A 25,625-nucleotide genomic window follows, 5' to 3' on the forward strand; every position below is an offset into this window, starting at 1 on the left:
CGCGGACGGCCGCCGCCACCGCCATTTTGGAGCCACCAGAGCGCGGCCCGCGGCCCGAACCGGTCCTCAGGCGCCGGTAGGCCGCGCCGGATCTGTGGGCGCAGTGTCTGTGGGCGCCTAGCCCGGCCGGGCCCATGTGCGCGCGGCCTACCCCAGGCCGCCCGGGCTTCGCCTCCGCCCGGTCCCTGGCCTCCACCCGGGCCTCCGAGGAGCCGCCGCGACGCCCGGCCCGCGGGGCAGGTGAGTGCGGCCGCGGCTCAGAGCAGGCGGTGCTGGCCTGCGGGAGCCGGCGGGGCCCGCGCCTCAGGGTCCCCATGTCAGCGTCCGCCCCTCGCTCGTCGCTGCCGCCGTGAAGCTCACCGTGTCAGTGCCCACCCTTGTCAGCGTCCCCCAGCTCAGTGCCCACCAGGTCAGCCCTCCCCCTTTAGCGTCCGCCCCGTCCATGTCCTCTACACGTGTCCGCCGCCGACTGACATTCTGTCAACGTCCGCCCACCGGTGGCCTCCCGCCGGTGTCCACCCCTCCACTTTCTTAGCGCCCCCAGGGCAGTAGTCTTCGCCCCCTAATGTCCGCCCCACTAGTGACCCCCACATCAGTGCCCTCCCACCTTGACCCCCTCAGTGGCCCCCAAGGCAGCGGCCACCCCCCACCTGTGGTGCCCTCCCAGTCGGAGTCCCCACCGTCAGTGACCCTCGAAAGACTCTCCTCTCTGTGAGTTTCGCATTTCTGTCCTTCCTTCCCGTGTGCTGCCAGAGCCCCCACAGTCAGCATCCCACTTGCTGGCGAGATTCCCCTCAGTGCTACCGCCTCAGTGCCCGCCGCCGCGTCTCCTGCCTGGCCGTGTGGCACTCTGCTCGCCTGAGCCCTCTGTCATCTCCTCCCCTTCACCACTCACTGCCTCCTCTCCCCTCACTGTCCCCTTCCCGTCACTGTTAGGACTCCTGTGTCTCTGGTCACCTATCTCCATCTGTCATCTCCTTACTTCTTCCATGGCAGCCCACTCCGGCACTCTTGCCTGGAAAATGCCATGGACGGAGGAGCCTGGTAGGCTACAGTCTACGGGTCGCAGAGTGGGACACGGAGGGACCTCTTCTAGTGCCCATTCATTGCCCTGTTTCCTCCTCCATCACCTCTCCTTCACACGTGTCGCCTTCCCTTATGCACTGTACAGGCCTCGTGAATGTCCTCGCGCCATCACTGTGAGGTCCTCCACACAACCCCCCTTCCACTTGGTGTCTTCACAGCCTAACTCCCTGGAGCGTCCACAGGCTTGTTACTGACTGCTCCCACTTCGATGCTGACCCCCTGGTCTGTCGCCACCAGCTCGTCCAGTCTGTCACTTACACTTAGTTCCTGCATTTCACTTTGCCCCGCGCTGTTCTGTCCCTGTAGCCACCTGCCTTGTCCGTAGGGCCTTCTCCAGCCTGCTACTCTTATCCACCTGTCACCTCCCCCCTTCCCTTGTGGCTCAGCTGGTAGAGAATCTGCCTGCAGTGTGGGACACGTGGGTTCGATCCCTGGGTTGGGAAGATCCCCTGGAGAAGGGGAAGGCTACCCCTTCCAATATTCTGGCCTGGAGAATTCCGTGGACTGTACAGTCCATGGGATCGCAGAGTCGGACACCACTGAGCGACTCTCACTCACTCACTCCCCTCCCCTCGTGGCCTCTTCCTGCCTTGCCCTTGGCTTCTCAGGGCCTGAGTCCTCACTGGTACTCTTCAGCTGTTCCCCTCTTCTTCATGTCCCTTCCTTTTTGGCTTGCCTTCCCTTTTGGCTTCTCTAATGTCAGCTAAACCCTGGAAGGCAAGAAGAGCCTTCTGGGGTAAGGCGGCAGCAGATGCAAAGACGCTGGACCTCCTCCAGGAACCTGGATAAGACCGATATGTGGCCAGGGTAAAGGAGAGACACTCAGAGCCTTGGTTAAAACATTGGCATTCCAGTCATCTGTTCCTTGTAGGCTGTTGACTCTGGGTTGTGAGGGAACCCAGGCTTGCAGATTGAGTTGGGGAGTGCCATCAACATATGAATAACAGAGGGAGAGACAGGATGTTGGGAGTGAGTGCAGTTTCTTTGTGTCCCTTTTTAGTTGTTAAAGCCATTCTTCAAAATTGAAAGGTAACAGTTTCTGATTCTGATCTCTATTTTTTAGACTAATTTTGCAGGTCCTTCAGCATCATATAAATGCAGCCAGAAAGTACAATATATGGTCTTTTATGTCTCTATTTAATTTATTTATTTGGCTGTGCTGGGTCTTAGTTGAGATATGCAAGATCTTTAGTTGCAGCATGCAGACTCTCAGCTGTGGCACATGTGCTCCAGTTCCCTGACCAGGGATGGAACCCAGGCTACCCGCATTGGGAGCCTGGAGTCTTAGCCATTGGACCACCAGGGAAATCTCTGTGTCTGTCTTCCTTTGCTCAGTATATTTTTGAAATATAATGATTTTGCTTCCTGTATCTATAGTTGTGCTTTTCATTTGAATAATATTCCTTTGTGTGAAAATGTTTTTCTCATTGATATTTGGGTTGGTTTCACCTTTTGGCTGTTGTAACTAGTCACTAAGTTTATTGTACATTCTTTTGTGGATATGTGTTATTTCTTTGGGGTAAATGTGTGGGAATGGAATTGCTAGATCATAGAATAGATTTATGTTTAATCTTTTTAGAAACTGTGAGCTTTCCAAACTGGTACCATCTTATACTCCCGTCAGTAATGTATGAGAGTTCTAGTTTCTCCACATGCATATCAACAGTTGATATTATCAGTCTTTAATTTTAATTCTGGTGGTAGTGGTGTTTCATTATGGTTTTAATAACAACGATGGGGCTTCCCTGGTGGGTCAGTGATGAAGAATCTCCCTGCCAATGCAGGAGACACAGGTTCGATCCCTGATCAGGGAAGATCCCACATGCTGTGGAGCAGACTAAACCTGTGCACTACAACTATTGAGCCTGTGCTCTGGAGCCCGGGAGCTACAACTTCTGAGCCCGCGTGCTCTGTAGAGCCTGTGCTCTGCAACAAGAGAAGCCACTGCAGTGAGACGCTAGGGTAGTCCCTGCTTACTGCAACTAGAGAAAAGCCCTCATAGCAGGGAAGACCCAGCACAGCCAAAAGTAAATAAATAAAATTAAACAAAACAGTGGTGAGTGACTTTTCATGTGCTTTTCAACCATTTGTGTATCTCTTGTGAAGTGTCCAGTCTTATGTCCACTTTTTGTTGGATCGTCTTTATTATTCAGTTTTAACAATTAAAAAAAATTCTGGTTATGAGCCTTTTATGATGTGGATACATATACAGTGAGGGAGTGGAAGGAGGACAGGAAGTGAGGGCTTAATGTTTTTTCCTATTTTGTAGTTTGCCTGATTCTTTTTTTTCTGAAAACAATTATTTATTTGGCTGCGACAGGTCTCAGTGTGGCACCTGGGCTCTCTGGTGGTCGCCCTGTGGGTCCCAGCGTGTGCGGGCTCAGTGGTTGTGCTGTGAGTGGGCCTAGTTACCCTGTGGCACTTGGGATCCTAGTTCCTCCACAGGGATGGAGCCTGTGTCCCCTGCATTGCCAGGCAGATTCTCAACCACTGGGGAAGTCTCAGCTTATTTATTTCTTAATGGTATCTTTTTATGAGGAGAAAATTTTAATTTGGGTGAAGTAAATTTGTCAGTATCTTCTTTTTTATGTTTATCATATGTTGTAAGAAACTTGTGCCTGCATCAGAATTGTGAAGACGCTGTCCACTTTTTTGTTTTCATAGAAGCTTTATAGTGGTAGCTTTTGTATTTGAGTCTTTTGGATTTTGTATTTATGAGTACTCTTTTACTTTTAAACAGCTATCTTGAGATACAAATGACATACAATAAACTACTCGTTTTTAAAAAAATGTTCATTTTATTTATTTAGCTGTGCCAGGGCTTAGTTGCAGCAAATGGGATCTTGTGGCATGCGAAATTTTTAGTTGTGGCATGTGGGATCTAGTTCCCAATGGCCAGGGATTGAACCCAGCCCCCCTGCATTGGGAGCGCTGAGTCTTAGCCCCTGGACCACCAGGGAAGTCCCTAAACTGCACATGTTTAAAGTGTAAAATTTGATAACTTCTGACATATGCACATGCCTGTGAAATCATCACCACAGTCAAGACAGTGAATGTATCCATCATTTCCCAAATTTCCTCACGTCCCTTTGAAATCCCTCCTGCCAACCCTTTTTTGCCCCTCCACCTCCAGGCAAATACTGATCTCCTTTATGAATGATCCATCCATCTTGCGTCTTTTTTGTGTGAAGTGGAAAAGAGTACATTTTCCCCCCATATGAATTATATAATCATTCTAGCATCCTTTGTTGAAAAGACTGTCTTTGTTAAATCGCATTGGAACCTTTGTTGTGAATTAATTGAACATGTGTATGCAGGTTTATTTCTGGGCTTTCTATTATGTTCCATTGGTCTATTTTTTTATCCTATGCCAACACCATTCTGTCTTAATGGCTGTGATTTTATGGTCAGTTTGGAACTCAGGTAGTATAAGACTTTCACTTTTGTTCCTCTACAAAATTGTCTTGCCAGTTTTAGAGTAAGCTCTTCAATTTGGACATGAATTTTTGCTGGGAGTTTGTTTGGGATCACATGGAATCTCTAGATGGCTGGTGGTGGTGTCTAGTCTAAGGCCTGTCCAGCTCTTTTGCAACCCCATGGACTATAGCCTGCCAGGCTGCTCTGTCCATGGCTTCTCCAGGCAAGAATACTGGAGTGGGATGCCGTTTGCTTCTCCAGGGGATCTTCTCAACCGAGGAATCAAACCCAAGTCTGCATTTCAGGAGAGTTCTTCACCACTGAGCCACTGGGGAAGTCCACGTCAATTTTAGAATTGAGTTATTAACTGAGTCTTCTGTGCAAATGGTACATTTCTCCATTTATTTAAATTTTCCTTAATTTTTCTCAGCAACATTTTGTAATTTTTTGGTGTGAAAGATCACTTTTTTCATTCAGTATGTTTGTAAGTATTTGATAGTTTTGATGTTATTTAAAATATTTTAATATTATTTTTTAAGTTACTTGTTCATGTGCAAAACCACAATTGGTTTATGTATACTAATCATGTATCCTGCAACTTTGCTCAGTTTACTTATCAGTTCTCATGGTAGGTTTGTATTCCATCTGCATAATCATATCATCTGTGAATAAAGACAGTTTTACTTTTCTTTTCCAATTATTATGCCTTTTGTTTGTTTTTCTTTGTAGTATCATCTAGGACCTCTAATATAATGTGGAATAGAAGTGGTGATAGTGGGTCTTCAGTGGTTGAGGAGGTTGCCCTCTAGTTTGTTTTAGGGGATGTTTTTACCATGAAAGGGTGTTGGATTTTGTCCAGTGCCTTTTCTACATTTGTTGGGATGATTATTTGGTGTCTGTCCTTTATTTATCAGTGTAATGAAAGTGAAAGTGTTAGTGTTAGTTGCTCAGTCAAGTCCCACTCTTTGCTATCCTATGGACCATACCCTGCCAGGCTCCTCTGTCCATGGAATCTCCAGGCAAGAATACTGGATTGGGTCACCATTCCCTTTTCCAGGGAATCTTTCCGACGCAGGGATCAAACCTGGGTCTCCCACATTGCAGGCAGATTCTTTTACCATCTGAGCCACCAGGGAAGCCCCATCAGTGTAGTGTTTTATATTAATTAATTTTCAGATGTTAAAATAACTTTGCATTTTTGGATAAATGCCCTTAGTGTGGGGGTATGGGGGGAATTCCCTGGTTGAGGAACTAAGAAACTAAGATCCTGCACACCGCCAGGCATGGGCCTGCCCCCCCACCTCCACCCCCGTCGGCCAAAAAAAAAACACCCCAAAACGGTGGCTGGATTTTTGGTTACTAGTGTTGTGGTTAAGGATTTTTTTTGCATAGATTATATATATGTTCATAAGAGATATTTGTGTATGATTTTTTTCCCCATGTGATATTTTTTGCTTTGGTATCTATGTAATACTTGTCCCAAAGAATGAGTTGGGAAGTTTTTCATTCCTTTTTGTGGATTGAATTTCTATAAGGCATCATTTTCCTTTGGCTTAAAGCACTTTTTTTAGTATTTCTTATGTTGTGGGTATGCTGGGGACAGAATCACTCCATTTTTGTTGGTCTGAAGAAGTGTTTACTTACCCTTCAGTTTTGAAAGGTATTTTTCCTGAATATAGAATTCCAGGCTGATAGCTTTCTTCTGTAAGTGCTTTGAAAAAATTATTGCATTGTGGTTTTTTTCTAAGATTTTTTTTTTTTAATGTGGACCATTTTTAAAGTCTTTATTGAAATTTGTTACAATATTGTTTCTGTTTTATGGGTTTTTGTTTTTTGTCCACAAAGCATATGGGATCTTAGCGCCCCTGACCAGGGATCAAACCTGACCCTGGTGTTGGAATGTGAAGCCTTAACCACTGGACTGCCAGGGAAGTCCTCACACCATTGTCTTCTAGCCTTTGTTGTTTCTGGTGAGGAGTCAGCTGTCATTCTTACTTTTGTTTACCCGATATCCTTTTTCCTTCTGTGTTTAAGATATGTATTTATTTTTATTAAATTCTTAAAAACTTTTTTTCCATTTGGGTATAATTTTCTAGGTGTGGTTTTTCTGTATTTATCCTTCTTGGATCTGTGGGTTGATGTATTTAATCACCTTTGGAAACTTTTTGGCCACTGCCTCTTAAATATTTCTTTTACCTCCTAATCTTTCTTCTCTTGGAACTCTGGTGGTATCTATTTTAGACTGTTTGATATTGTCCCACAGGTTTTGGATGTGTTGGTATTTTCAAATTCGTTTTTCTCTCTTTGTTTACATTTGTATATTTTCTTTTCATCTGTCATCAAGTTCACGGCTTTTCTTCTTTGTGCCCATTCTGTTGTTCATTCTATCCAGTGACGTTTTAATTTCAGATGCTGTTTTTCAGATTTCCTTAGTGGCTCAGACAGTAAAGAATCTGCCTGCAGTGTGGAAGATCAAACCCAGGGTTTGATCCCTGGGTTGGGAAGATCCTGTGGAGAAGGGAATGGGCTACCCACTCCGGTATTCTGATCTGGTGAATCCCATGGACAGAGGAGCCTGGGAGCCTACAGTCTGTGGGGTTGCAAAGAATCGGACGTGACTGAGCGACTTTCACTTTCACTGAGTTTTTCAGTTCCAGAATTTCCTTTTGGTTCTCCTTTCGAGTTTGCATTTCTTTGCTAATATTCTCCACCTATCATTTCTTCTGTTCCCTTTTCCTAAAGTCCTTTAACATATTTATAATGACTGTTGTGAAGTTTTCATCTGCCAGTTTCAATATATGATCATTTTTGCTTCCTGTAGATTGTTTTTTCTCTTGATCATGGCTAATATTTTTCTTTTCGGCATGTGTAATAATTTTTTTTTAATTGCAAAATGGACATTGTGGGTAGTGTGTGCTAGAAACTCTGTTTTAGGTTATCTTTCCTTAAAGAGTGTTGAGTTTTGTTAGGGCAGGCTGTTAAATGACTGGAAGATGATCTTAATCCTGTCAAAGCTTTTCTAGAGTAGATCTGTTTTGGTTTTGTTCTAAGTGTTAAGGCATAGCTTTTAGCTCCTAAGGCATGGCCCGTCTGAGGTTTTAATAGAAAACCCATCTAGTTTAGCAAAATTTAACCTCTGAATTCTGTCTCCACAGTGCTGGACAGCTGCCAAATCTTGGCTTAGCTGTTTCATCTCACAACAGCTGTTTTCTGCTCAGTTTCCCCCCCTCCCAAGCTTTATCAAGGTGTAATTGACAAATAAAAATATATTAAAAGTACCTTGTGATGATTTGATAAATGTGTACATTGTGAAGGAATTCTTCCTATCTAGTTAATTGTCATGGCTATCACTGTCTTAATATATATATACACATACATGTATATGGTAAGAACATTTAAGTTTTGTTTTAGCAGATTCAGTACCTTGTTATTAACTGTAATCACCATGTCTTACATCTAGTCCTCAGACCTTCGTCCTGGGCTTCCCTGGTGGCTCAGTGGTAAAGAATTGGCCTGCAAATGCAGGACATGTGGGTTTGATCCCTGGGTTGGGAAGATCCCTGGGGAAGAGAATGGCAACCCACTCTAGTATTCTTGCCTGGGAAATCCCACAGACAGAGAAACCTAGTGGGCTGAGGTCTGTGGGGTCGCATAGAGTTGGACTTAGCTGTTAAAGAATCCACCTTCAATGCGGGAGACCTGGGTTTGATGCCTGGGTCAGGAAGGTCCCCTGGAGAAGGGACAGGCCGCCCGCTCCAGCATTCTTGGGCTTCCCTGGTGGCTCAGCTGGTAAGGAATCTGCCTGCAATGCGGAAGACCTGGGTTCAATTCCTGGGTTGGAAAGATCGCCTGGAGGAGGGAATGGCCATCCACTCTAGTATTCTGGCTTGGAGAATTCCATGGACCATATAGTCCATGGGGTCACACAGAGTCGGACACAACTGACTCACTTTCACTCTCACAGAGTTGGACATGCCTGAGCACACACATGCACTTCTCTTTTTTATTTTCCCATTCAGTTTCGGCCGTCCTGGTAGCCCTGAAATCGGTCAGACCTCTCTCCTCCTGTGGTCGACACTACGTCAGGAGCTCTTCAGTGCAGAGCTCGTGGGGTTTGTTCTTCTTTCAGTGACTGTGTTCCCTCCACTTACTGCATGTTTTTGAGTGTTGTCTGGTATCTTCAAATAGCTGCTTTTATGTTTTATTTAGTTTATACTTCTTATCAGCAGGGAGATTAGTGTGATATAGCTGCTCCAGTTTTTCTAGAACCAGAACTCAGAGAGCTGCACTTCTAAACCCTGCGTTAATACCTGTGCAGCAGAGGGTGAGTCCCAGAGGACTGACGCTGGGAGGCGCCACTGATGGACTGAGCAGAGGGAGTGGAGGCCGACGGAGAGTAGCTCTGGGGGCCGCAGGACTCCGGAGGGTGTGTTGTCAAGAAGCTAAGACATGCTGTTACTTCCACCGTGTCAGGCTGGGAGATGCTGAGGGGGGTGGTCCTGGGTGGGCACTGACTTCCTTAATAGAAACAGTCTGGTGGCGTGGTGGGTACAGGAGCTGGGTGGGAGGGGATGGTGCAAGCCGGCATTCCTTGGGGAAGCATTCCTGTGAGCAGGATCGGAGAACTGTCTATGGGGCAGGAGTGTGCACGCCTGTGTGTGTGCACAGTGAGGGAGGAGAGACTGGCAGACCAGAAGGTGTGAAGGGCAGGGTTGAGCACGTGGGTGCAGTGGTTTGTCTTGGCAGGAGCAAGGCCTTTTCTGTGCTGTAATGACGGAAGGCAGGGACTGTGATTTGGGTTGCCGATTTGGCGAGCTGAAGACTAGAGGGTTCCCACTTGAGACTGTGTGCTTTTTCTGCGTATTAGGGGGATCAGGATGTTGAAGGGTTGGGAGGGAACAGAAGGAATCAAATGACCGTCTCTTCTGAGTTGGTGGCTGAGCCCAGTTTGGGTGGTGCTGGCTCCTGTCTGCTCTGTGTGTGGAGCCGGGCCTCCCCGCTTGACGAGGCTCTCCAGGGTTCAGTCATCCTTAGGGAGACTGGAAGGGCTTCTTTGCACTGGCCACGGGGCTCCCCGGGGGCGAGAGCAGAGGCTGGGGGGCCTTTCAGAGCTGACACTTGGCGCCGCCGCATCCCTCCCCACCTGTGGTGACTGGGGGTCCTGGGCAGGGACACTTGCTTTTTGATGCGAGGAGCTGTGCAGAGTTCATGTCTGTCCAGCATCTGTCGCGGTCGTCTCAGAAGAGGCAAGCCTCCACTCCCTCTGCTCAGTCCATCAGTGGCGCCTCCCAGCGTCAGTCCTCTGGGACTCGCCCTCTGCTGCACAGGTATTAGTGCAGGGTTTAGAAGTGCAGCTCTCTGAGTTCTGGTTCTAGAAAAACTGGAGCAGCTATATCACACTAACCTCCCTGCTGATAATAAGTACAAACTCTAAACAAAACATAAAAGCAGAAGAGGAAGCCAGCTCGCCGGGCTGTGTTCTGTGTGCACGTGAGGAGTTAAGCTCCAACAGGTTTCCCCATGGAAGCTGTTGCTGGGCACAGCCCTGTCCTGAGTCCTGAGGACAGTCTTGTGGGGTCTCTCCCAGCTCCCCCAGCCTCTTCTCGGCGGGTACCGCAGAGCTTTCTTCTCTGTGTGGGGCGAGCTATGGTTCCTGGGGCCTTAGCGCCTCTGGTCTGCTCTCCTCTGGGAACTTGACTCCTACCTGTCACCCCACTGAGCGCACCTGTTTCTTCATTAAGATGTACTTCCTGTCCTGTGAGACCCACTCTTTCAAAGGATGTGGTTCATTGGCGTTGAGCACACTCAGAAACTCGTGCTCCGTGGCCACTGCCTGACCCCAGCTTGTCACAGTGAAGCCCCTGGACATTCTCCTTGGAGGGCTCGCTGGGTGACACCCTACCATCCAGCCCTGGGTTGTGCCTTTGCTTCCATTCCGTCTGTCTCAGTCAGCCCTACTGCATCTTCTTTGATGCCTTCTTTTCTCCCTGTGTCGACTAGAATCTGGGCCAGAATCTGGTATCGTGTAGAGATTGAGAACATGGACTTTGCTGTCAGACGGCCTGGGTTCCAGTTATAAAGGTGACAGTAACCTCGGGGCCTTGAGCTGGCCCTGTCATGATCGCGGCCTCTGCAGTTTTGCTTGTGACCTGGAGTTGGTGGCAGATTGCCTCCTGCACTGAGCCGTACTTGGCTCATGGGTACTGGCCCTTTAATGAGGTCCCCGTGAGAGTGGCTCCTGTTGCTGCTTTTCTTAGGGTAGGCGTCACCCTGCATCAGTGTTCCTTAAATTAGTCCTTTTGTGTTCTTGTTTGGGCTCAGCTCTGTTCATTGCCCTGGTTTCCACCCTCGTGCTGTTGAGTTTTTCTGCCTATCTGGCACTGCCTTTTAGCTGCCTGTTTAACATTACTTTTCCTTCCAGAGTCTCAGCCTAGAGGCTTTCCTGGTGGTCCAGTGGTTAAGAATCCACCTGCCTATGCAGAGGACATGGGTTCGATTCCTGGTCCGGGAACTAAGATCCCACATGCCTTGGGGCAACTAAGCCCGTGTGCCACAACTCCTGAAGCTCCTGCACTCCAGAGCCCGCACTCCTTGATGAGCAACCCCACTGTACCAAAAAGCCTGCACACCGCACTTGGAGGGCAGCGCCCACTCTCCCCTGCTCAATAGGGCCCATTCACAGCAACGAGGACCCAGTGTAGCCAGAGTGAACAGTCTCCACCTAGAGCATGCCCTGCCCTGCCGCCTTTGGTTTTGGTTCTCCCAGGAGTGTGGTGCTGAGAACAGGTCCAGGCAGGCACTGCCTGCTGCTCTCATCTGTGTGCTGGGGTGGGTGCCCCCCAGGGCCTTGCTGTAGTGGGTCTCTGTGGCGCAGATTCTTACCCACCATGCCACCAGGGAACTCCTAGAAACATTTTTTTTAAGTAGGTGGCATATGTCAGTGGTCTTCTGTGGTGTCTTAGGCAGTAAAGGATCTACCCACAATGCGGGAGACCCAGGTTTGATCCCTGGGTTGGGACGATCCCCTGGAGAAGGGAGTGGCAACCCACTCCAGTGTTCTTGCCTGGAGAATCCCATGGACAGAGGAGCCTTGCGGGCTACAGTCCATGGGGTCACACAGGGTCAGACATGACTGAGCAACTAATACCGTCTCCATATGTAAGCAAATAGTTAACATTTTTAGATCTCAATACATGAATATTGTAATATTTTTCTCTGGACTTTTTAGTGTTTTAAATATTTTTTTCATGATTGAAGATAAATAAAAAATACTTAAAACTAGATTATAGTGTGTTGATTCTCATGTAATAGTGCTGAGGAAGGACTCAAGAAAGCCTGATAAAAGTGGTTGTCTTACCTCTTTAACAAGTGGTGCTGGGAAAACTGGTCAACCACCTGTAAAAGAATGAAACTAGAACACTTTCTAACACCATACACAAAAATAAACTCAAAATGGATTAAAGATCTAAATGTAAGACCAGAAACTATAAAACTCCTAGAGGAGAACATAGGCAAAACACTCTCCGACATAAATCACAGCAGGATCCTCTATGACCCACATCCCAGAATTTTAGAAACAAAAGCAAAAATAAACAAATGGGACCTAATGAAACTTAAAAGCTTTTGCACAACAAAGGAAACTATAAGCAAGGTGAAAAGACAGCCCTCAGATTGGGAGAAAATAATAGCAAACGAAGCAACAGACAAAGGATTAATCTCAAAAATATACAAGCAACTCCTCCAGCTCAACTCCAGAAAAATAAATGACCCAATCAAAAAATGGGCCAAAGAACTCAACAGACATTTCTCCAAGGAAGACATACAGATGGCAAAAAAACACATGAAAAGATGCTCAACATCACTCATTATCAGAGAAATGCAAATCAAAACCACAATGAGGTACCATTACATGCCAGTCAGGATGGCTGCTATCCAAAAGTCTACAAGCAATAAATGCTGGAGAGGGTGTGGAGAAAAGGAAACCCTCTTACACTGTTGGTGGGAATGCAAATTAGTACAGCCACTATGGAAAACAGTGTGGAGGTTTCTTAAAAAGCTGGAAATAGAACTGCCATATGACCCAGCAATCCCACTTCTGGGCATACACACCGAGGAAACCAGATCTGAAAGAGACACGTGCACCCCAATGTTCATCGCAGCACTGTTTATAATAGCCAGGACATGGAAGCAACCCAGATGCCCATCAGCAGACGAATGGATGAGGAAGCTGTGGTACATATACACCATGGAATATTACTCAGCCATTAAAAAGAATTCATTTGAATCAGTTCTAATGAGATGGATGAAACTGGAGCCCATTATACAGAGTGAAGTAAGCCAGAAAGATAAAGACCATTACAGTATACTAACACATATATATGGAATTTAGAAAGATGGTAACGATAACCTTATATGCAAAACAGAAAAAGAGACTCAGATGTATAGAACAGACTTGTGGACTCTGTGGGAGAAGGCGAGGGTGGGATGTTTCAAGAGAACAGCATCGAAACATGTATATTATCTAGGGTGAAACAGATCACCAGCCCAGGTTGGATGCATGAGACAAGTGCTCAGGGCTGGTGCACTGGGAAGACCCAGAGGGATAGGGTGGAGAGGGAAGTGGGAGGGGGGACCGGGATGGGGAATACATGTAAATCCATGGCTGATTCATTTCAATGTATGACAAGAACCACTGCAATGTTGTGGAGTGATTGGCCTCCAGCTAGTGAAAATAAATGGAAAAAAAAAAAAAAGTGGTTGTCTTTGAATTTTGGGCTTGAGGGGCAGATAGGAATTTGCCAGGTAAGGAAGGTGGAGGAAGGGTGTTTCAGGCAGAGGCCCATGTGCTGAGGTGTCCGCTGTAGAGGCTGGCAGTGAGTCAGGAAGTAGGGGTGCGGGGCAGGTAGGGGGAGTAGGGGTATGCTGAGAGTGAGGCGGTGCCTGGTGCCCCGGCGTGTCCTGGAGTCGGGGCTCACCGTGTGCTCTTGGGGCCCTTGTCCTCTCTCTCTGGCTTTTGTTGGATTGAGAGTATGTTTGTGATTCTCTTTGGGTCTTTTGAGTGTCTTTCGTGTCTCTAACATGTCTCATCTTCCCTCTAGGTTTTTGAACATATGGAATACAGTTACAACAACTGCTTAATGTGCTTGCCTATTAATTTTAGTGTCTGTGTCATTTCTGAGTGGATTATGGTTTGTGTTTTCCTTCTTCCTTGCATATCTGGTCATTTTTGATTGGATGCCAAGATAGTGTGACTTTTATCCTGTTGGATGCTGGGTATTTTTGTTTTCTATACATTTGTTTTCTTGACCTTTGTTCTGGAATGTTGTTAAATTACTTGGAAGGAGTTTAATTCTGTGAAATGAAGTGAAGTGAAAGTCACTCAGTTGTGTCTGACTCTTTGCGACCCCATGGATGATAGGTAACCTGCCAGGCTCCTCTGTCCATGGAATTCTCCAGGCCAGAATACTGGAGTGGGTAGCTGTTCCCTTCTCCAGCGGATCTTCCCAACCTAGGAATCAAACCAGGGTCTCCTGCATTGCAGGGGGATTCTTTACCAACTGAGCTAGATTCTGTGGGTCTGGCTTTTAGGCTTTGTCAGGTGGGACCACAGTAATGTTGAGTCCAGGTCTCATTTTGCCCCACCACTGAGGCTTCTGAATACTTTGTGCAATGCCCTGAAGTTAGGAAAATAGCCACTGTGACTGGGAGGAGGAATAACTCTCCTTGACCCCCTGTGAACTTGGAGGATCGTTCCCACTAATCCTGGACTTGGCTGCTGTTCTCACACACTTGGGCTGAGCAGTACCTGGCCGGAGCAGGTGCATCCTTGGCGCAGTCTGCGCCTCTGTCACCCTGTGCTCTGCTTGGGAACGCTCGCGCCTTGCCCCCTGGACTCCTGCTCTCTTTCTTCCCCTCGGGGACTGCTGGACCCACCTGGTTCCTCTGCTGTGACCCAAAACTCTTGTCAGGCAGGAAGCTGGGCAGCTGATGGGCTCCTCTTGTTCCCTCCTTGAGGGATCACTGTTTCCACTGCCAGGTAGCCAGTGTCCTGAGAACCATTTCATTTGTAAATCTGGTCCCTGTTATTTCATCTCGGCTAGAAGCAAAAGTATCAAAAACAGATCCTTGAATGAAGGCATTAGGAGGCACAGAAGCAGGTGCTGGGCCTGTGAGAGTGCTGCCTGCCCCCTGTCCAGTTCGGGGTGCCTGTGTGGACCTCAGGGAATGCGTGTGTTTAGGGAACGAGGTGGGGTAGGGCTTGGGAGAAAGGGGTCAGAGGAAAAGCAGGCTGCTGACCAGATCCGAGAGCCTGCTGCGGTCTGGGCAGGAGGACAGGGTGCTGGCCTCGGGAGGGAGGGAGTGGGAGAGGGTGGCGCTGCCAGGCAGTGCGAACATGGGGTGCGTGCTGAGGAGCCTCATCTCCTGTTCCTCGGCTGCATACCGTCCCCCCCGCCCCGTTCCCCGGCTGTACCTCCATTCCCCAGCTGCACCCCCATGTCCTGGCTATACACCCCGTATCCTGCACCCCCCCCCCACCATTCTCTGACTGCACCCCCCTCAGTTCCCCAGTTCCCTGGCTGTAACCCCCCCCCCGTCCCCTGGCCGCACCACGCCATGTCCCGGCTGTTGGGCTTCCTCCAGCTCACACTGAGAAGAATGTGTCAAGAAGATGCAAAGTTATAAAAGTATCCTGTTCAGAGTCAGAATAAACAGGTCTAAGAGTCCTTATAGAGAGACTTCTTTATTTTGAAACTGTATAAAGTGCTGAAAAGCCAATTTTGAATTGGCTGGGAGCTTGAGAATAGCAGTTGGGGACAACCAAGCAATAGCTAAAGCCATAGGCAAGTCTCCCAGACAAAGAAGACGAAGGTTACTATGCAGAGAAAAAGGAGAAAGTTGGGAGGGACTCTTGAACAAAAGTCCTTGGAGGAAATGAGAGTTCAGGGTGCTGATGGTTTGTTACTGACTGAGTTGCTGGGCAAATGGGAAGCCTTCCTCCATGGGGGTCTGTGACTCACCCAGTAATGCCGGCTGAGGCCCCCCTTGGACCTCCTGACTCTGTTAAAGGAAGGGTCCTTTGTTCTGTTTCAGTTTTAAAAGCTGTTTCCCTGTCTGAGGGTGTGACATGGACTTACTGCTGGCTTACTAGCACAGTTCCAAGTGCTTTTTTTTCTTTTTATATGAAATTTAAAAATACACCAGAAAACGCTGAATACCCTTGTTCTCATTTCCCAGCTTGATCAGTGATCAGTACTTGGCCAATTGTTTTTTTGTTGGTGGTGGTGTTCTCTCACACCTTTAAAATTTGTTTGGCTCTTGTGTTTTGGTAAAGTGTTTTAGAAGTAAACCCCAAAAATATATCATTTCACCCATGAATACTTCATTTTTTCTGCCAGATAAGGGAGGTTTTTGTTTTTAAAAACATAGTGACCATGTTATTTTTACAACTAAGAGATGTACAATAATTCCTTAGTACTAATACCAGTCTGTATTTAGATTTCCCCAGTAATATCAAAAATACACTCTTCAAGTTGATTCATTTTAATTGGACCCAAACAAGATTTAAATACTGTATTTGATGATTCAGTCTCTTAAGGCTCTTAGATATTCTAGAACGGTCATCCCTCCTTATTACTGAAGTATGACTTTCAAATGGTAAAATCATGACTTTTATACAAATAAAGAGTGAACAGCTGGGGGCTCTCTTGGTCCACGTTTTTGCTGCACGCCTTGAAGTCAGGATTTTCACCAAGGAGTGCTAGTCATTGTTTGGAAATGATGTTTAGCAATCCCACCTGGAGCACTTTGGAGTACTTTTTTTCTGGAAGTCGTGAGGGAAGTTGTCCTGTCATCTTGTGATCAGGATGGGTGTTTGCTGATGTTGATAGTGTGTAGGCATGAAACTGCACAGCTTCACAGAGATCCTTCTCGTGTCCTTGAATCCCAGCCATTGAGCTGGCTAACCAGCCAGAGGATGGGTGTGTGTCACTGGTGCCAGTCCCTGTCGGACAAGGACAAGGGAGTTTTAGATCCTTGGGCACAAATTGTTCTGATAATCTGAATTCTTAGTAAAGGTAATAACTTTGGTTTTCTGTATCATTTTGGTGAGTTGACTTTAAAGCTGTAGAACTTACGTTTTTTTTCCTCTCATTTTTCAGGTGAAGAAATTATACATCTACTGAATGAAAATTTTTTTCTTAAAGTTGCATATACTCCAAGAAAAAATCCCAAATGTTTTTATATCTTGCCTAAATATAAAATTTAAACAAGGAATTTGCACAGAAGGTAAGAATTGTTTTTGGTTCTCGTTAATTGTGTGGTATGTACAAATACACGGTATGAGGAGACATTCAAGGATGAATGACAACAAAAATCTCAGTTTTGAAAGATGTGTATATGGTCTCCTGACTTTGGGTTTTCTTTGGCCCTTGTGTGTCTGGTTTTGAGGTGCTGTGTTGTGGAAAGATGACTTGATCTCTCTCAGCCAAAGTATAATCCAGATAAATCAGAGACGGTCGTGTGTGTGTCGTGCGGTAAGTGCTCTGTGTGACTTGTGTGGAGCGGCTGGCATAGGCTTAGATGTGAGCATGGACACTGTCAGAGCGTAGTCCGTACAGGCAGTGGGCAGGGAGGGAAGGACTTGTGCCTCCAGCAGTGGTAGAAGCTCCTGAGAGGCTCTCCCATTCCAATCCAGTTAGATGCTGGATAAATTACGATAGTTATAACTTATTGTGAGTGCTTCAGTGCTTTAAAAATTAAGCTAAGAGGACTTCCCTGCTTGTCCAGTGGGCAAGAATCCTTGGTCTGGGAACTAAGATTCCACATGCTGTGGAGCAACTAAGCCCGTGCACTGCGTTGAGAATCCGTGCACTGCGTTGAGAATCCGTGCACTGCATTGAGAATCCGTGCACTGCGTTGAGAGTCTGCTTACTGCACTGAGAATCCGCGTGCTACATCGGAATCCGTGCATTGTGATGAAAGATCCCTCACGGCGCAGCGAAGATCCTGAGTGCTGCAAGTAAGAGCCATCGCAACCAGCTAAGTAAATAAGTAAAACTTAAAAAAAAATGAAGCTCTCTCTTCAAAAGTCAAAAGAGATTTGTTCTTCAGTCTCTAAGTCATGTCTGACTCTTCAGCGCCATGGACTGCAGCACACTGGGCTTCCCTGTCCTTCACTATCTCCTGGAGTTTGCTCAGACTCATGTCCACCCTCTTCTGGAGGCCGGTTCTGGCCAGTTCTGCATCTGACAGGGCTTTGACTGTGGGTTTCCAGAGTCCAGATGGTTCAGTGTAGTCTTAGGTAAACTATTCTTTGGTAATCATTTAAACTTACCTTTATGTTTGTGGTAATTTCTTCTTTTCACTTCTGATTTTAGATTTTTATTCATCTGTTCCTGCTACCACCTCCTTTCTCTGGTGCTCCCTCCTGCCGCCCCCAGTGGACTATGTCCAGTATAGACATGATCTTGTTTGTGGATTGATTGATTGTCCAGGTATCCACTGCTCTCCATGGACTCGCATTGTCATTTTTTCCCGGACCAGTGAGGTTTCAGTGGTGTGTTGATAAATGTTTCACTACTGATTCTCTGGGAGAGTCAGAATCCTCCTTGCTTACAGCATCTGTTGATTCTGCAATGCAGAACTTCCCTCATGTCCACCTTTAGCTACCAGTGTGATGCCACTGAAGCTGGCTCCGGGAGAGGCTCTGGTCCGCTCCCTTGAGCACGCTGTGCCTGCCCCCGGCCACTGCTGAGCTCGGCCTCGGCGGCACGCTGGCCGTGTCTCTGTTTCCTTCTCTCTGCCGTCAGGACCTCTGAGGAGAGGTTGTGCCAGCCCTGTCCCGGGCTCCTAACATAGAGGGCAGCTCGAGGCATCCTCACAGCAGCTCTCCTGGGAGTGCTCCTTGTCCCAGTTTTCAGGGAGGACACGAGGCACAGGAGGTCAGGTCACCCCGCGGAGCCAGCACTTGAAACTGACCTGTGGGCAGAGTCTCCTTTTCTCTTAGCAACAGTCTCTACCACAGGACGTCTGTTTCTGAAGGGCTCTGTTCATGGCACTGTGTGGCCGTATGGGCAGTGTTCTCTTTGGAAGCTGCCTTCTCTCTGATGGTCGTACTAACCAGAAAAAGTCAGAGCAGCAGCAGCACTTGAAGTTTCTTCATTTGGCTATTGGATAAAAGTCTGGAAGATAATGGTAATACTTGGCTTGGCATTCCAGAGAGACTGGAGGGCGCTGTCAGGATATGACAGGAACGCTTATAGTGTGTTGGAGCTCAGGTATAACCAGAGGTATCTCGAGTCACCATGCCACTTTACGAGCCAGTTGTTGTTCAGTTGCTCAGTCATGTCCTCCTCCTTGCGACTCCATGAGTGGCAGCACGCCAGGCTTCCTTGTCCTTTACTCTCTCCCAGTTTGCTCAAACTCGTGTCCATCGAGTTGGTGATGCCATCCAACCATCTCATCGTGTGTCACCCCTTTATTCTCCTGTCCTCAATCTTTCCCAGCATCAGAGTTTTTCCCAGTGAATCAGCTCTTCCCATCAGGTGGCCAGAGTATTGGAACTTCAGCATCAGTCCTTCCAATTAATATTCAGGGTTGATTTCCTTTAGGATTGACTGGTTTGATCTTGCTCTCCAAGGGACTCTCTGGAATCTTCTCCAGCAGCGGTTCAAAAGCATCAATTCTCTGGTGCCCCACCTTCTTTATAGTCCAGCTCTCACATCCATACATGACTACTGGAAAAACCATAGCTTTGACTATACAGACCTTTGTTGGCAAAGTAATATTTCTGCTTTTTAATACGCTGTCTAGGTTTGTCATAGCTTTTCTTCCAGGGTGCAAGCATAACTTTTAATTTCATGGCTGCAGTCACCATCTGCAGTGATTTTGGAGCTCAAGAAAATAAATTCTGTCACTGTTTGCATTTTTTTCCCCTTCTATTTGCCATGAAGTGATGGGACTGGATGTCATGATCTTAGTTTTTTGAATGTTGAGTTTTAAGCCAGCTTTTTCACTCTCCTCTTTCATTTTCATCAAGAGGCTCTTCAGTTCCTCTTCACTTTCTGCCATAAGGGTGTTGTCATCTGCATATCTGAGGTTATTGATATTTCTCTGGCAATGTTGATTCCAGCTTGTGCTTCATCCAGCCAGTCATTTTGCATGGTGTACTCTGCATATAAATTAAATCAGCAGGGTGACCGTATACAGTCTTGATGTACTCCTTTCAAATTTCGAACCAGTCCAATGTTCCATGTCTGGTTCTAAGTTTTGCTTCTTGGTTTCTTTGCTTCTGTTGGTTTCTCAGAAGGCAGGTAAGGTGGTCTGGTATTCCCATCTTTTTAAGAATTTTCCATAGTTGGTGGTAATCAACACAGTCAAGGCTTTAGTATAGTCATGAATCAGAAGTAGATGTTTTTCTGGAATTCTTTAGCTTTTTCTGTGATCCAGCAGATGTTGGCAATTTCATCTCTGGTTCCTCTGCCTTTTTTAAATTCAGCTTGTACTTCTGAAAGTTCTCAGTTCATGTACTGTTGAAGCCTCTCTTGAAGGATATTGGGCATTACTTTGCTAGAATGTGAAATGAGTGTAGTTGTGCAGTAGTTTGAGCATTCTTTGGCATTGCGCTTCTTTGGGATTGGAATGAAAGCTGACCTTTTCCAGTCTTGTGGCCACTGCTGACTTTTCTGAATTTGCTGGCATATTGAGTGCAGCACTTTAATAGCATCATCTTTTAGGATTTGAAATAGCTCAGCTGGAATTTTGTCACCTCTGCTAGTTTTGTTGGTAATAATGTTTCCTAAGGCCTACTTGACACTACACTCCAGAATGTCTGGCTCTAGGTGAGTGATCACACCATCCTGGTTATCCAGGTCATTAAGATCTTTTTTGTAGAGTTCTTCTGTGTGTTTTCTTCACCTCTGCTTAATATCTTCTGCTTCTGTTAGGTCCGTATCGTCTCTGTCCTTTATTGTGCCCATTTTTGCTGAAATATTCCCTTGGTATCTCTAATGCCCTTGAAAAGCTCTCAAGTCTTTCCCATTCTGTTGTTTTTCTCTGTTTCTTTGCATTGTTCACTGAAAGTAAAAGGGAAAGTGTTAGTCTGGTCTCTCAGTTGTGTCCGACTCTTTGCGACCCCATGAACTGTAGCCCACTAGGTTCCTCTGTCCATGGAATTCTCCCCTGGAGTGGGTAGCCGCCACCTCAGGGGATCTTCCTGACCCAGGGATCAAACCCGGGTCTCCCGCATTTCAGGCAGGCATTTTACTGTTTGAGCCGTCAGGGGAGAGAAGGCTTTCTTCTCTCTCTCTGTTGTTGGGATTCTGTGTTCAGACGGGCATCTCTTTATTTTTCTCCCTTGCCTTTCACTTCTCTTCTTTCCTCAGCTGTTTGTAAGGCCTCCATTTTGCCTTGTTGCATTTCTTTTTCTTGCGGATGGTTTTGGTCACTGCCTCCTATACCATGTTACGAACCTCCGTACGTAGTTCTTCAGGCACTCTGTCAGTTAGATCTTATCCCTTGAATCCATCTGTTACTTCCACTGTAAAGATGAGCTGTCAGTGGTGGGCCTCTGGGTCATCATGGGAAGGAAAGTTAGCCTTCTGGTAGGCGAGGGCCCAGTAAGAGGATGCTGGCATCTCTTTAGAGGGTAGCACAGAGTTGTTGGGATACAAGAAGCATTTGGAAAAGAAGTATGCAGCTGTTACCTGAATGATAGTTCTAGAATCAGTTTATACCACTTCCTTGGGTGGTGAGATGAGGTCACCTAAACCGGTGCTGTCGCTGTGAACTTTTCAGGGATGCCGCTGATGAGATTACCTGTTTCTTAAAGTGCATGGCTAGCCACCAAAGCTTAGGAATGTTATTACACAGAGATTTTTGATTGAGTGACCTGGAACTGTACTGATGTGGGCCAGTGAGGTAATAGTCTAAGTGAATGACTTAGAGAGTATCTTAGTTTTATTTCTAGTCATAGTGCTGGTTTATGTGTAATAGGTGAGTTGAGCAAAGGTGAGCTTTTCTTTATTTTATTTTTTTGTGTGTGTGAGCTTTTCTTTAAAAAAATTGTTTTTTAAATTTGTTTATTTTTGGCTGCGTTGGGTCTTCATTGCTGCTCATGGGCTTCTTCTATTTGTGACGAGGAGGGACTCCTCTCTGGTTGGGGTGGGCCATCTTCTCGTTGCAGTGGCTCTCCTTATTGTGAGCACAGGCTCAGAAGTTGTGGTGCATGGGCTTAATTGCCTTGTGGCATGTGGGATCTTGGACCAGGGATCGAACCTGTGTCTCCTGAATTTGCAGGCAGATCTCTTAACCACTGGACCACCAGGGAAGTCCCCTAAAGTGTGTCTTTTGTTGGAGATTGTTTTTTAAAAATTAAATCTGAGAAAACGCTTTTGCATTGATTAATTTATTCCATATATTATACAACTATTAAAATTATTATTAGTACTAAGTTATTTTTTTTTAATTTTTATTGAAGTATAGTTGATTTATAGTGCTGTATGTTAGTGTTAATTTCTACCATTTTGTTTCACATTTTCCTTTACTAGTACTTCCCTTTTTTAATATCTCCTTTTCTATTTTCTGTTGGATAGATTGTTTTACTCCTGATTAAGTTGCCCATTCTATTTTGTGTGTGTGTGTGTGTGTGTGTGTGTGTGTGTGTGTGTGTGTGACCTTCTTGAACTTAAGACCTTTTGTTATGGGTGTTTGACTTTTTGAGCTTCACAGGATCTTTGCTTTCCTTCAGTAAGACAACTGTGTTAACATGCTCCTCTCCTGATTGACATGGCCCCAAATTCTGACCTCTGCTCTATTTTATTTAAAAATGTGAGCGGTGATTGAAGGATATATTAGGATTCTTGGGCTTCCCTGGTGGCTCAGTGGTAAAGAATCTGCCTGCCAATGCAGGAGACACGGTTTTGATCCCTGATTTGGGAAGATCCCATGTGCCTTGGAACAGCTAAGGTCGTGTACTGCCCTAGGCCTCTGCTCTAAAGCCTGAGAGCTGCACCTGCTGAAGCCCTCGTGCCTGGTGGCCCCTGCTCGCTGCAGCCAGAGAAGCCGCCCCAGTGAGGAGCCCGCACATGTGCTGAGGAGCAGCCCCTGCTCGCTGCAAGTGGAGAAGCGCCCATGCAGCAAGCAAGACCCGGCACAGCCCAAAGTGGATACACAAGTGTTTGGGAAAAGGACATGTTAGGATCCCTTATCATGTTACTAGATGATGCAGGGCTTGTTTTAGTGGCGGTTTTGTAGTGATTCTAGGTGGGAGTGGTAGGTGGTGGTTTGCTGCCTCCATGAAGAAGACTGGTGGGATATGTGTGAAGACTGAGGTCGGGCTGCTGACAGAGAGGCGGAAGGGGCCCTGGGTGAGACTGTTTTCTGTTTTGTTGCTGTTTCTGAAATCCTGTAGATGTCTTTGTAAATTGCAGATTATTTTATAGTAAGCCTCTCCAATTTATGAATCCTTTCTAAATCTTGCACTTAGCTTTATAACTGTTTTGTCAGTAACTATTTAGCCTTAAGTCTGTTTTAATGCTTTCTTGACCTCTCTCTGACTGTGGTGTACAGTGTTGTGTCTGTCTGTGGCTGTGCCTGGCCTTTTTCTCGTCGGTATGAGCGGGGGCTGCGCCTGCTCTGTGACCTGGGCTCTCGGCGAGGGGCTTCGGTCACAGCAGCACGTGGCTCGGTCGTTCTTCACCGGCTGAGTTGCCCCGCAACATGTGGGATCTTCCTGGGTCAGGGACTGAACCTGTATTTTCTGCTTTGTCAGGCAGGTTCTTAACCGCTGTTAAGAATACTACCAAAAAAAGAATATTACAAAAACATTACAAAAACATAATACTGAGGGACTTCCTTGGCACTCCATTGGTCAGGACTCCGTACTTCTACTGTAGGGGACTCTTGGTTCGATCCTTGGTCAAGAAACTTAAGATTCTGCGTGCCGTGCTGTGCAGCCAAAAAAAAAGAATGATAATAATATGATACGAGGTATAGTTAGCATACAGTAAATGGGCCCCTTTTATGTTTGTAGTTCTGCGAATTTTAATGACTATACCACCACAATCAAGATACAGAGTATTTTTACATCAACCCCAGAGCTCCGTCTTGTCACTCTCTCCTGTAGCCCTTGGCCCTGAGCAGCCACTCGTCTCCTTGTTGCCGTGGGTTCAGTTTGCTTTGTTTAAAGTTGCATATAAATGGCATCATTCAGCTTTATTTGTGTCCAGCTTCTTTACTCACCAGGGTTTTTAGCTTCGTCTGTCCTTATAGAGGTGCTTGCTTCTCTCTGCTGAGTGGTCTTCCCTTGTAGGAATGGCGTCATTTATCTCTCACCTGTTGGTGGGTATTTGGGCTGCTTCCAGTGTTTGGCTATTATGAATAAGGCATTTGTGAACCTTCATTTACAAATAGTCTTTGTTTGGATTTATGATTGCATTTCTTTAAAGTAATACCTGGGATTGGAATTCCTGGGACACATGGTAAGTATATGCTTAACTTTATAAGAAACTGGCAAAGAATTCTCCAGCGTTGTCATGCCATTTTACAGTCCTGCTCACAGTGTGTGGGAGTTTCTGCCCTGCATCCTCATGGACACATGGTGTTGACAGCGTTTTAATCTCAGCTCTTCTAGTGGTGCCCTTTAGCGTGCGTTTCCTGATAACAGTGGTGATCATTTTCCGTGTACTTATTGGCTATTCTTATATCTTCTTTTGCAGTGTCTAGACCTTCTGTCCATTTAAAAAATATATATTTTTATTAGTCTTAGTTGTAGCATATGAACCCTTAGTTGCAGTATGTGGGATCTAGCTCCCTGTTCAGGGATCAAATCCAGGCCCCCTGCATTGTGAGCACAGAGTCTTAACCACTGGACCACCAGGGAAGTCCCTGTCCATTTTTTTAGTTGAGTATTTTTTCATATTATTGCTTTATAAAAGTTCTTCGTGTTATCTCAGTAAGAATGCTTTGTCAGAGACTTGTGGCTCGGTGATAGAGAATTTGCTTGCTACAACAGGAGACATGGGCTCGATCCCTGGTCCGGGAAGAGCCCATTGCTGTGGAGTAACTTAGCCAGCGCACCACAACTGTTGCCCCAGACTCCAGAGCCCTGAGGCCGCAGTGCTGCCCCGCAACAGGAGGGGCCCCCGTGGGGGGGAGCCTGCACACCCCTTGCTCTTAGAAAGAAGCTGCATAGCAACGAGGACCCAGCACAGCCAAAAACGAAAATAGATAAAACCATTTGTTTAAAAAAGAATGCCTTATCACATATAGAGAGCAAATATTTTCTTCCTTTCTGTGATTTATCTGTGTATTTTCTTAATGATATCATTTAAACAGCAGAAGTTTTCAATTTTGATAAAGTCCTGTTTATCAGTTTTTTTTTTTTAATTGGGCTGTAGGGGGTGGGTTGGAAACTGTCTCTGCAAGTTATGGCCCACTAGGGAAATGTCTGTTGTGATTTTCCTGGGATGGCTTTCAGAGCTTTTTCTTTTTTTTGCAGCCACAGCTCTTGCTGTAGCAGCCTCTTCAGGTCCACTGCTGTTGAGTGGCTTCTCCTTGGAAGAGAATTTCCTCTTTTTCTTGGAATCACTCCTATTTCCTGACTCTTCAGTGTCACTGTCTGGTTCCCCTTTGGGGAAAGAGTTCTTCCTTTTGGGAAGACTTGCAGTGCTAGCTGTCTCTTCAAGATCACTGCTAACGAGCTCCTTCTTGGAAAAAGGTTTCTTTTTCTTGGGTTTGGAGAGGAGACTTACGGTCTTCCATTCCATTCTCCTGAGGAGCTTCCTGGGGCTTTTGCTCCTTTTCGGGTCTTTCACTTGTCTGCTCACACTGCTCTGGAGTACTACTGCTGTTTTCTGAAGATGCCAGGGCAGTTGTAGCCAACCATTTCGTTTCCTTCTGTAAGCATGTCTTCTCCTGCTTTTTGAGCCAATAATAATAGTTTGTTTTTCCTTGTGTCTTATCTATTGCAAGTTTGCAAATATTTTTTTCTTAAGTTTTCTTCTAAAGATTGTAGTGTTAGTGTTTATGGTTAAGTCTGTGATCCGTGTATGATGTGAGGTAAGAGTTGAGGTCTGATTTATATATAGATACTCAACTTTCCAGAGCTATTTGTTAAAAAGGAT

General features: G+C 46.1%; 1 protein-coding gene across 9 annotated transcripts in view; it reads left to right on the forward strand.

Annotated features, from left to right (window-relative positions):
- The window catches only part of PPP6R2 (protein phosphatase 6 regulatory subunit 2), a 62,659-nt gene continuing 37,034 nt past the window's right edge, over positions 1-25,625 (forward strand). For 4 of the 9 annotated variants that reach the window (XM_070453590.1, XM_070453591.1, XM_070453588.1 and 1 more), the window contains exons 1-3: positions 2-240; positions 16,662-16,788; positions 17,290-17,521. In XM_070453590.1, the coding sequence (XP_070309691.1) occupies positions 17,478-17,521 (44 nt within the window). In that variant the 5' untranslated portion in view covers positions 2-240; positions 16,662-16,788; positions 17,290-17,477. Of the gene's footprint in view, positions 241-319; positions 410-16,661; positions 16,789-17,289; positions 17,522-25,625 lie in introns of those variants that run through there. The other 5 variants (XM_070453586.1, XM_070453589.1, XM_070453587.1 and 2 more) reach the window with 4 other exon arrangements.

This window comes from Odocoileus virginianus, chromosome 23, assembly GCF_023699985.2.
Source record: "Odocoileus virginianus isolate 20LAN1187 ecotype Illinois chromosome 23, Ovbor_1.2, whole genome shotgun sequence".
NCBI lineage: Eukaryota > Metazoa > Chordata > Mammalia > Artiodactyla > Cervidae > Odocoileus > Odocoileus virginianus.